The sequence below is a fragment of the Cydia amplana genome, chromosome 24 (genome assembly GCF_948474715.1).
Source record: "Cydia amplana chromosome 24, ilCydAmpl1.1, whole genome shotgun sequence".
NCBI classification, from domain to species: Eukaryota; Metazoa; Arthropoda; class Insecta; order Lepidoptera; family Tortricidae; genus Cydia; species Cydia amplana.
Window position 1 is genome coordinate 4583910 of NC_086092.1, and position 12373 is coordinate 4596282.

General features: G+C 41.5%; 1 protein-coding gene across 1 annotated transcript in view; it reads right to left on the bottom strand.

Annotated features, from left to right (window-relative positions):
• Nucleotides 1-12373, bottom strand: part of LOC134659169 (unconventional myosin-Va) — a 97515-nt gene that overhangs the window by 42000 nt on the left and 43142 nt on the right. Inside the window, exons 25-32 of the mRNA XM_063514801.1 lie at nt 10586-10664; nt 9587-9682; nt 8402-8510; nt 6547-6690; nt 5316-5395; nt 2072-2104; nt 1111-1220; nt 232-339 (exon numbers count right to left, since the gene is read on the bottom strand). Coding sequence (XP_063370871.1) covers nt 232-339; nt 1111-1220; nt 2072-2104; nt 5316-5395; nt 6547-6690; nt 8402-8510; nt 9587-9682; nt 10586-10664 — 759 coding nt within the window. The remainder of the gene's footprint in view (nt 1-231; nt 340-1110; nt 1221-2071; nt 2105-5315; nt 5396-6546; nt 6691-8401; nt 8511-9586; nt 9683-10585; nt 10665-12373) is intronic.

The window sequence follows — 12373 nt, forward strand, 5'->3', positions numbered from 1 at the left end:
TCCGTATTCCCAATGAACGACACCAGGCGTGGCTCACTCCGCGATTTCATCGCTTTGCAACAGGTAGTACATCCGTTCCACACCAATTTTTGTGGCTAGCCATAAGCCGCGCGTAGCGCTTGCGCCACCTAGCGGTCATATCTGTCCTAATCGTAACAGACGCGTTTTGTTAAAGAGTGAATCTTCTGTACCTAGTACTATTATTTATTCTGTGACGAAACTGATACTTACTTCTGATATTTCTCGTTTTCTTCCCTTAGCCGATCGATCTCGGCCTTCGTCTTCGATATGTGATCCGAATAGAACTTCTTCTCGGCCATAAGCTCCTCTTGCAACTGCCTGCGATTACAAAATAGTACATTATTGTCGAGGTTCGGAAGTAGCTACTTGCAGGCTGAGGATTCGTTTTAAACGGACGACCTTGGGAGTCCGTTTAATTGAATCCGAAGCCAGCAAGTAGCCTTCCAGCCGAGTCATATATAGTGCTTTTCTCAAAAATGGTGCAAAAAATAGAAATATTTTCCAGAAGCAACGTTCTAATTTTCACAGAGAAAAGTAAAACCATTAAAAAGATTTGCTTGCCACCTTAAAAAAAGGTGTATTTTTCTGCTGAGAATACGCCAACGTATTTGAGACACCTAAATATTTTTTTACGTCGTCGCCAAATGACCAAGCGATTTTGAATAATATCAATACAAGTTAACTATATTTTATCCTTGTTGACGAGGAATAGGCTACATTCCTACTAGTCAAATCAGCTTCTTTTTTAGAACTGTCAAAACGATTTGCTAATATGGAATTTATATGAAAACGAATGTAGTGACGTCACGGTAAACTCACCTACTTTTTATATTTCAATCCGATTTATTAAATACAAATTGTGTTTAAAAATAGCTGCTGTCTATGTTTTTCTAATAATTATCTGGTGCTTTATTTCGTGCACGGTTTGAAATAATTTATTTTAAGTACAGGAAACATCCCTATTACTTTAGATCTACGATCTATACCGGTAAGGGTCACTTTGCAGTGGCGCCCTACTGTTATTGCATTGACTTCAAGCGATTTCCAACTCTACAGCTACAAGAATAAACTTTATATTGCATCACGCACCTGTTAATACCCTTCTGCGTTTCGTAAGCCGTAGCCAACTCGCCATCTTCGTTGACGATGTCCACGTCGGAGCCGTAGCTTGACGTCGTGAGCGACTTTAAGTTCACCGTCTATACAAATAAGGTTCAAATTGTATTGACGTAGCGAACGTATACATCATACATATTTATTTATACAAAATCTATAGACTGGCTATGTAAGACTTCTTCCATGCGTTAACAGAGGAACTTAATATACATACATATACTGCCAAGATTGCTTTGAAAAGTAGTTTATAGATATCCACTTTGTTGTACAGTCGCCAATAAAAACAATATTGAATCAAAAATAAACTAAATACCATGCAATGTTCGCAACAGAAGGCGTGGGTGGAAAGAAAACGGATTAGTAAAAATATTCAAATAATCAATAAAATAACATTCATTTGACTAACGAAAGCTTCAAAATAACCCGTGCAATCTTATTACGGGGCTAATAGAAACATTGGAGTCGACGGGGCTATTAGAAAGTAGAAACACAGGAACTTTGAATCGGTATGTATATAGTAATATATCATTTTTCTTCTTCCTCGCGTTGTCCCGGCATTTTGGCCACGGCTCATGGGAGCCTGGGGTCCGCTTGGCAACTAATCCCAGGAATTGGCGTCGTATTTTTTCTAATCCAATCTAATGAAGTCCAAGTCATCTTACTTGTAGGTAATAAAATAAAGGAACCAAACGGTCACGGGATCCGATGTATGCTTATCAAAACAATACCACGTAATTAAATTGGACAGATTTAAAGGTTCGTTAGCCATATGCAAAAAAACAGGCCACATTTTAGAAAACATTCAAAAGTATCGTGCAAAACCTGTAAATAAATAAAATAGAAATCGATAGAAATAATGAACACCATGCAAAATAAGATCAATAATCGTACGATGGGAAAGCAGACGCCTTTATGTTTCTTTTGTATTACTCACGACATTTTTCAGAGTTTGGAACCATTGCGGTTTCTGTTAGGAAAAGGAATATTGTTTACTTACACTTATTTTGATAATTTAACTATAAGTAAGTAGATAAGGGGTGACTTTAACCGGTAAGAAGGGAAATATTCATAACCGTAATTTGAAATGCAAGATAACATAGGAAATAAAAATCCTTCTAAACATCTAGATTTTTAATAAGATAAGGCCCTGATCAAAGTCACCCCAGTTATAAAAATAAGACCCAAAGCAGTATTGAGGAAACTGAATGAAACTATACATCGACCAATCGCCCTGTTTTATACTTATGTTAATGTTAATGTATCAGTACAATTTTACTCAATAGAAATGACAATTAAAAATACTAAAACATGTTTAGTTAGATTTTTTTTAGATATCCTGAAATAATATTTATAAAATCTAACTATACTAATTGAGATATCGATCTGTTTTACCTTTTTAAAACCTTGTACGAGATTACTTCTAGCTAATGGCAAATCCAAATACAGCAGTTTGGATATCATCAGTTCATTCGATTGGGGCACTTTCAGACGCCTACGCGTATCTACTTTAACTTCCTGATTAAGTGTTTCAACTATTTTTTGTGTAGGTGTTTCAACTGGTTGTGTAGGTATTTCAACTTGTTCAATAGGAGTTTCAACTTTTTGCGAAGGTATTTCAACTGGTAGTGGCCGTGTCTCAACATGTTGTGCAGGTATTTCAACTTGTTGTATAGGAGTTTCAACTGGTTGTGTATCTTTTTCAACTTTCCCCGAATCTGTTTTAATTTCGCCCATTTTATTCAATATGACATTTTTACACTGTCGAATAATAGGATAAACTCATTCATAAGTTCGCGTTAAAAATAATGTTTAACAAATTCAAACTAAATAATTTTTTTAGGAAAATATTAAAGTTCACATAGCACATTGAAATTTTCTAAAACTTTAAATTCTAATCAACCGAAGCACTGATCAAAGTCACCCCATTTATAACTAAGTAAAACCTACAAAAATTTCGCGACTTAAAAATCGATATTTACAGTCTACACGTTACGACTGCCCCGACCTGGCCGGCAAATAAGAGTGCATTTAAAATATGTGTCATGTTTACTTCACTATCAGAATGAGATAATCAAGATAAGGCAGACGGACAGGTTATTTTAGCTGAGACGTATGTAAACATAGGCAAACGAGGTGACAATTTGTGATTTATTATTTTGTCGGCTTAAATAAATATGGTTTATGTATGAAATAAACACATTTGAACGGATTATAGCTCGTATAATATACGCGTGCATTTAAAATACACCACAATACGAGTAACATAACGAATTATAAATTCATTGTGATCTAATCCGTCCAAAGTTGTTTTTATGAATAACTATCGCGGTAACCGAAGACACTATTACTTTATATGTATTTTAAACCATTTTTTGAGAAATGAAACTTGTGATTGTTTCATATGTGTTGTTGTTGAAATAGATAAGTTTTTTACGCGTCAGAAGGTTTTCTTTTCAATGTTATTAATTTGTAATTAAATTATTAACAAGAAAAGTAGCTTGTAACTAATGAGGTTTTTAACTATTTATCAACTAACCCGTTTCCCTTATATATTTAAATGTACATACCTTCATATGTTAGCACTGTTTTTCTATAACCACACGTACTTATCATGTCAGAGAGTAAAGAAAAATGACATAATCTAGACATGTGATAATATTAGTGTGTAAGCAAAGGAATTATGAGATTTCAATGTTATTACTTATTAAAGTCAGACCATGATAAGTCTGCAACGATTTTGACAGCACATGCAGTGGAAGTATTATTTTAAAAGTCAAACTTCTATGAAACTATGAAGTATAAATAACACTGCGTGTAGTGCGTGTGCTATCAAAATCGTTGCAAACTTGTCTTGGTCTAACTCTACTATCTAATTTGTAGGGTTCCGTACCCAAAGGGTGAAAACGGGACCCTATTACTAAGACTCCGCTGTCCGTCCGTCCGTCCGTCTGTCACCAGGCTGTATCTCACGAACCTAGACAGTTGAAATTTTCACAGATGATGTATTTCTGTTAACAACAAATACAACAAATACTAAAAACAGAATAAAATAAAGATTTAAGTGCGGCTCCCATACAACAAACGTGATTTTTGACCGAAGTTAAGCAACGTCGGGCGGGGTCAGTACTTGGATGGGTGACCGTTTTTTTGCTTGTTTTGCTCTATTTTTTGTTGATGGTGCGGAACCCTCCGTGCGCGAGTCCGACTCGCACTTGGCCGATTTTTTTAATATTACGTGTGGCAATAGTCGAGTCATCACTGTCATCAGTCTAGTTTGTTATTGGGTAGTTGATTTTAAAACATGACTTAACACATTCAGTGCCGAAAACCCGACTATCGGGTATTTTATGATTTCGTTCCCAGGCCGGACGACCCGATAGTCGGGATCGTGGTACTACAGCTTTATATGACGACATTGTTGTGGCCTGGCGCGGATGTCTTGTTTGGCTGGGTGGCAATGAATGTGTTAATTCGTCGTACAGTCAGCAGCAGAAGTTGCTAAGCGGGCGAGGTGTTCAAAATGATCTTGACGCGACTTTATTGTTTAGAGAATAAGAGCGTGTCGAGGTAATTTTGAACACCTCGCCCGCTTAGCAACTATTGCTGCTGACTGTATCGTATTGCTATGTTGTGTAGCAAACATATTTAGCATGACGGTATCCATCGTAACCTATGAAAGTGACAGTTATTTTTTTCGGTATATATCAACTTATTTTTAACAACAGAATTGACAGACGTTTAAATAAAGGCATTAGACATTAACGCAAGTTTTCGCTTCTCCGTTATTTTTAATTTCATTCAGTTTCATCACAAATATAAAGCTACCTGCATAAGTTATGTTTCCTAAATAACTTTACCACTTACCATTATTTAACCCAAAGGTGTCAGAAATTGTGGAAATTGAACCCTATCACTTTGAAATAAAGGCTGCCTTATAAAGGCTTAATAAAATACAGAATTAATAAATGCACTCGAGGGTTTGACATCTATTTAAGTAGCCCTACCACAAGTTGACACTTGACGATTACTTTAGCGACTGCGTAAACTCGATCGCAGTCCATCCCGCTGTCACTGATGTGGTGCGATAGAGAGATGCGAGAAGTTCACGCAGACGCTAACGTAAATGTCAACCGCCAACTCGTGGTAGCCGTGAAGTTGGGAACTATAAATATACGTACGGTGTTGGTGAGCACGCTCTTCAGTTGGCTGCACTCGTCTCGACGTCTGTCTAACTCTTTCTGCATGATGCCCAGTTGGTCTACAACAAAACAAATTACTATATCACCGACTTCAAACGTATCAGATTAACGCCATCTACTCGACAGTAGGCCAAAGGTATGGCGCCATCGCTCGAAAAGACTGCACCATACTTTTGGCTTAGTGTCGAATAGATGGCGTAAATGGACACATATCAGTGAAAGAATAAGGATCAAAGTCAAATGGCGTTCTAACCGTTTTAATCTTCTGTCGAAAGATGGCAGTAAATTTACTGGGGCTACTTAATTTACTTTGAGAATCCGCCTCTATTTGACGTAAAATATGTTAGAGCCAGTTACAATTTTTGCTTACAAGATCTTACTTTTCTAAACCATAATTGTAGATACAGGGTGGTCCAAACCTTGACGTCCAAAATTTTTTTTTAGATTCCTCACGTCGTGGGCTATCAGAATATACCCCATATATGTTAGCCGATTTTTCGTAGTTTTCGAGTTATGATTTTTTAAACTTTTAACTTTTGTTATGAAATTCCGGGGTTCCCATACAGGGTGGCTAAAAAATAACTGCATTGCCGTTGCCAGGGAGGTTTTGGAATTATACTGAGCAAATTTTACTATGGGACCAACCCCGAAATCGCGAAAAAAAAAATTTGGCTTTCATACATTTTGGCTGTGGTCCATTTTCTATGGAAGGGTAATAGTAAAATTTGCTCAGTATAATCCCAAAACCTCCCTGGCAACGGAAATGCAGTAATTTATTAGCCAACCTGTATGGGAACCCCGGAGATTCAAAATTTTCAAAATTTTTGGACGTCAAAGTTTGGACCATCCTGTATTATTTAAATAACTATTTAAGCGTAGTGTGATTGTTTTAATTGTAGGATATTTTTCAATGAAATAAATTGTATCTTATCCATAGAGAAATATAGTAAGACAAGAGTGCTCACTGCATACATCAGTTTTGGTACCAAAAAGACTATTATTTTCATAGTCGACATCTATTGTCAAGTAGCGGTACTGATAATTCCGCTACTCGATGCTAGATGTCGACTGTGAAAATAATAGTATTTTAGGTACCAAAACTGATGTATGGAGTGAGCAATCTATGTATTTTTTTCTCTATGATCTTATTTTATTTCAAATTATCTTTCCCCTGGCTATCTTTCAGCTGTCTAGACACTCTAGACCTTACCTATAACTTCCTTGGTGAGTAGAGTGGTGTCACCAGCAGAGCGCAGCCGCTCGAGATGTTCTCGAAGCTTCTTGTTTTCTATCTCGAGCTCTTCCACTTTGAACCGGTCCAGGTTGGGGTTGGTGGGGGGTGAGGACAGACGATCTGCGAGACGGAAACAGATTAGAATACTAACATGACCACATTTAGCCCATGGACACAGAACAAATAATAGTACTAAGTACAGAAGACTCACTCTCTAACAAAACGCGTCTGTCACGATCAGCACAGATATGGCCGCTAGGTGGCGACAGCGCCACGCGCGGCTTATGGCCACCAAAGCCACCAAAATTGGGGCCGAACGGATGTACTTTTAGCTACCTGTAGCAAAGCGACGAAATCGCGGAGTGAGCCACGCCTGCCATGGATTCAATTGTTGTATGTTTATTGAAAAACCAAAGTTACCACATAATAAATACAGCAACAAGACGATTTTTTATAAGAATTTAAACATTTCATACAGTAATGAACTTTTGCGGGGCGAAAATCTGGGTGTCATTCTATGGAACTTGCGAACTATGTAAACAAAAGTCACTAGTAAATTCATATTTTTTGACCGTTACAATATGGCGGTTTGTTTATATATAGGGTAAATCGTTAATTACTGGCATCTGTTTAATAACTGGCCACCTTATACATACTAAAAAACCGGCCAAGTGCGAGTCGGACTCGCGCACGGAGGGTTCCGCACCATCAACAAAAAATAGAGCAAAACAAGCAAAAAAAACAAGCAAAAAAAAACGGTCACCCATCCAAGTACTGACCCCGCTCGACGTTGCTTAACTTCGGTCAAAAATCACGTTTGTTGTATGGGAGCCCCACTTAAATCTTTATTTTATTCTGTTTTTAGTATTTGTTGTTATAGCGGCAACAGAAATACATCATCTGTAAAAATTTCAACTGTCTAGCTATCACGGTTCGTGAGATACAGCCTGGTGACAGACGGACGGATGGACGGACGGACGGACGGACGGACAGCGGAGTCTTAGTAATAGGGTCCCGTTTTTACCCTTTGGGTACGGAACCCTAAAAATTAGTTATATTCACCTATAAACAGAATCTTACTTTAGTATAAGATGTCAATAACTGGCCACCCTTCAATAACTAGCCACCATATACTAAAATGAATTCTGTTTATAGGTGAATAGAATACATTTTTAGTATAAGGTGGCCAATATTTACTCCACGTCTTTCCTTTGGACATTGAACAGTCTGTCAAGAACTGATGGTATTTTGTCGTGTGATTGTCATGTCTAATTTTGAATTTAAATGTCCGTAGTTCCAAATATGTATGTCAGTTAGCCAGTCGGTCTACGCCAGGTCACCACGGAGGTTGGAAGGGATGTTGCGAATATCTGCGTCCGCATCCGCAACCGCGGAACTTCCGCATTATTTTCAACATCCGCATCCGCATAAAATCGATGCGGAGTTCAATGCGGATGCGGATGTGGAATAGGTCGGTACAGGAACGTGTTAGCATCGGCGTAAGTGCTAGACTGCTAGGTAATTTAGTCATTAGCCAAAAAACCTATTAGAAATGAGCAGTCAAGCGTGAGTGGGTATAATGTACGGAACCCTTGGAACGCGAGTCCAACTCGCACTTGGCCGGTTTTTTGAAATAAAAATTACTAAAATGTAATATTTGACGTTTTTTATGTACCTATCTTGACATCCGCATCCGCGGATGTGAGCCTTTAAAAATCCGTATCCGCGGATGTCAAGAAATCGGCATCCGCAACATCCCTGGTTGGAAGCCACGACAGACATCATAAAATGAAAAACCTATATTTTTAAACCTATATGTTCAAGTGCTTACTCATGAGCCGCTCTTCCAAGTCACTCGCTCGCTTGGTGGTGCGCGACAGTTCACTCTGCAAGGCGGATATCCGGTTCTGCATCCGCAGCACCAATCCAGCGTCCGCGGTCTGCAAAAATAAGCCCAGGAATGTGTTGAGGCATGTCACAATTACGGTCAATGTGGGTAAGACCGTCTATCAGATAAGACCGTCTGCGAGCTCTTTCGTCGCTTCTAACTCTATTAATAATTTATTATTATAATTACTATATCGTCAGGTGACCAGCAAAAGTCACTAATTACCATAAAATATTTAAACAAAAATCAACCTTCTTTTCGTACTAATATGGTTCACTGTGGATATGAACTTGTAGTAGTGGAGGTACTTAGTGACTTTTGCTTGTCACCTAACGATATAATTTTTAATTATTATAACAGTTAGCTCCTAGCATTTAAAAATTTGTATGAAATCTGTTTTTCGCTCCTAATTTTTGCAATAATCAAAAAATCTAAAAAAGTCAAACGTATGGGCATAGCAATGGTTCATTTACATTACACCATATTAGGTAAAAATATTTTCCATAATGTCAATATCCAGACAGTAAAATGGGGACTACGTTTGTATGGAGAATCGGCCGTCCCCTTTCCAGTCCATATTTACCAGTCGCTTTTCGGTGAAGGAAAACATCGTGAGGAAACCGGTCTAATCCCAATACGGGCCTAGTTTACCCTCTGGGTTGGAAGGTCAGATGGCAGTCGCTTTCGTAAAAACTAGTGCCCACGCCAATTACTGGGATTAGTTGCCAAGCGGACCCCAGGCTCCTATGAGCCGTGGCAAAATGCCGGGACAACGCGAGGAAGATGATGGTTTCACCAAACTGTTGCCATCGTTAATGCGTTCGCTAAATTTTATTGTATGGAAAGTTTCATAGTAAACCGCCGCGGCGCGCCAGGTGACGTTGATCAGTCTGTCAAGTGCGGATGGCGCAACTGGCCCTTAGTGTAAGGCCTGAGTGGACGCTCGCTCGGCGCGGCGTGCAGCGTGGCTGTGGGCTCACGCGTGACGTGAGCAGCGTGCACTAAGGCCGCTCCTATACGTGCGCATTTGTTTAACATGCACGCCGCACGCCCCGCCCCGCTGCACGCACAACATGAGCGTCCACTCAGGCCTTACACTAAGGGTTCTGGTATCTATGCGTTACGTACCGGCATGGGTCCGTTGTGAGTGCCGGCCGACCAGTTGACGGCTTCAAGAGCGGGCCGAGAGTTCTCCACCGAACGGACTGACCCGTACCCGAAGTCCTGTAACATATACATTTTTTTTTTATACCACATAGGTGGCAAACAAGCATACGGGCCGCCTGATGGTAAGCAGTCACCGTAGCCTATGGACGCCTGCAACTCCAGAGGTGTTACATGCGCGTTGCCGACCTTTTTTTAAAAACCTGTACACTCCTTTTTTGAAGAACCCCATACCGTAGACCCTCGGGAAAACCTCGGAAGGGAGCTCATATACATTACATCAAAGTTCCACAAAACACCAAATAACACTAGACTTAGACTCTTCTCCCCTGAAATAACTTTCCAAAAAGTAGTTTATATAAGGTAATCGCTATAACTGGCCACCCTAATCTAGAAATGAATTCTATTCACCTATAAACAGAATTCATTTTAGTATAAGGTGGCTAGTTATTGAAGGCTGGCCAAGTGGCCAGTTATTGAAATCTTATACTAAAATGAATTCTGTTTATAGGTGAATAGAATTCATTTTTAGTTTAGGGTGGCCAGTTACTAACAGGTGGCCAATTACCCTAATAATGATTTTAATATGGTATTACACATGATATTTTCATCTTTACAAACGAAGATATGGCCTAGAGAGTGAATTAAGTTAAGTAAGTGTCTATAAAAAAAGACAGAAAAGTTCGATTTATCTCGAAAATCACAAAACTTTTACTAGATCTATAAGTGCACTTTCTGAACCAGCCTAAGGTGCCGGTGGTTAGAAGGTGATCCATTAATTACTGGGCACCCTGTATATACTAATTGCATTATTCATAAACGGCTGCTAACTTAATCAGTTGATATCGTCGTTTGTCCCTATCTGTCGTTATGCCATAGATAGGGACAATACGACGATCATCAGCTGATTAACTTAGCAGACGTTTATGAATAAGGGTGGGGGGGGGGGGGGTAAACACTCACATCTTCAACTGTCGTCTCCTGCTGAGAGTTGTTGCTGGCATCAGAAAGAGAACGTCGGTGTTCCTTCGTCGCGGGCGCCCTGAAAAAAATAATACAAGCTTTATAAAATTCTGTCAAAAAGGGAACGCTCCCGGGAAGATTGAATGGCGGTACTCCACGGTACCGGACTTATTTTGTACAGAAAACCAGTACCGCGAACACACGGAAATACGCACCGTTGTCACAGGGCGGACACGCCATACATCAAAAATGATTTGCGTTTATATGTGTGCGCGGCACGTCTGTACACGCGTCATTGAGTTTCTGACGGAATCCTGACGGAATCTCAGTAGAGCGACTTACGCACACATTCATGTCGCGGGCGAGGTAATCCGAATCGGGGCGGGGCGGTGCGTGTCCGTTCTGTATGATAATACTATTATTTATTCTGTGCCGCTGTAGAGAGTCCACCCGCTCCTGCAGCTCATATTGCGTGGAGAGTAGCTTCTGTCTGCTCTGCCTCTCCGCCTCCAGCTCCGGACATCGGACAGACAGACAGACAGACAGACAATACGCACCGCTGTAGAGAGTCCACCCGCTCCTGCAGCTCATATTGCGTGGAGAGTAGCTTCTGTCTGCTCTGCCTCTCCGCCTCCAGCTCCGGACATCGGACAGACAGACAGACAGACAGACAATACGCACCGCTGTAGAGAGTCCACCCGCTCCTGCAGCTCATATTGCGTGGAGAGTAGCTTCTGTCTGCTCTGCCTCTCCGCCTCCAGCTCCGGACATCGGACAGACAGACAGACAGACAGACAATACGCACCGCTGTAGAGAGTCCACCCGCTCCTGCAGCTCATATTGCGTGGAGAGTAGCTTCTGTCTGCTCTGCCTCTCCGCCTCCAGCTCCGGACATCGGACAGACAGACAGACAGACAGACAATACGCACCGCTGTAGAGAGTCCACCCGCTCCTGCAGCTCATATTGCGTGGAGAGTAGCTTCTGTCTGCTCTGCCTCTCCGCCTCCAGCTCCGGACATCGGACAGACAGACAGACAGACAGACAATACGCACCGCTGTAGAGAGTCCACCCGCTCCTGCAGCTCATATTGCGTGGAGAGTAGCTTCTGTCTGCTCTGCCTCTCCGCCTCCAGCTCCGGACATCGGACAGACAGACAGACAGACAGACAATACGCACCGCTGTAGAGAGTCCACCCGCTCCTGCAGCTCATATTGCGTGGAGAGTAGCTTCTGTCTGCTCTGCCTCTCCGCCTCCAGCTCCGGACATCGGACAGACAGACAGACAGACAATACGCACCGCTGTAGAGAGTCCACCCGCTCCTGCAGCTCATATTGCGTGGAGAGTAGATTCTGTCTGCTCTGCCTCTCCGCCTCCAGCTCCGGACATCGGACAGACAGACAGACAGACAGACAATACGCACCGCTGTAGAGAGTCCACCCGCTCCTGCAGCTCATATTGCGTGGAGAGTAGCTTCTGTCTGCTCTGCCTCTCCGCCTCCAGCTCCGGACATCGGACAGACAGACAGACAGACAATACGCACCGCTGTAGAGAGTCCACCCGCTCCTGCAGCTCATATTGCGTGGAGAGTAGCTTCTGTCTGCTCTGCCTCTCCGCCTCCAGCTCCGGACATCGGACAGACAGACAGACAGACAGACAATACGCACCGCTGTAGAGAGTCCACCCGCTCCTGCAGCTCATATTGCGTGGAGAGTAGCTTCTGTCTGCTCTGCCTCTCCGCCTCCAGCTCCGGACATCGGACAGACAGACAGACAGACAGACAATACGCA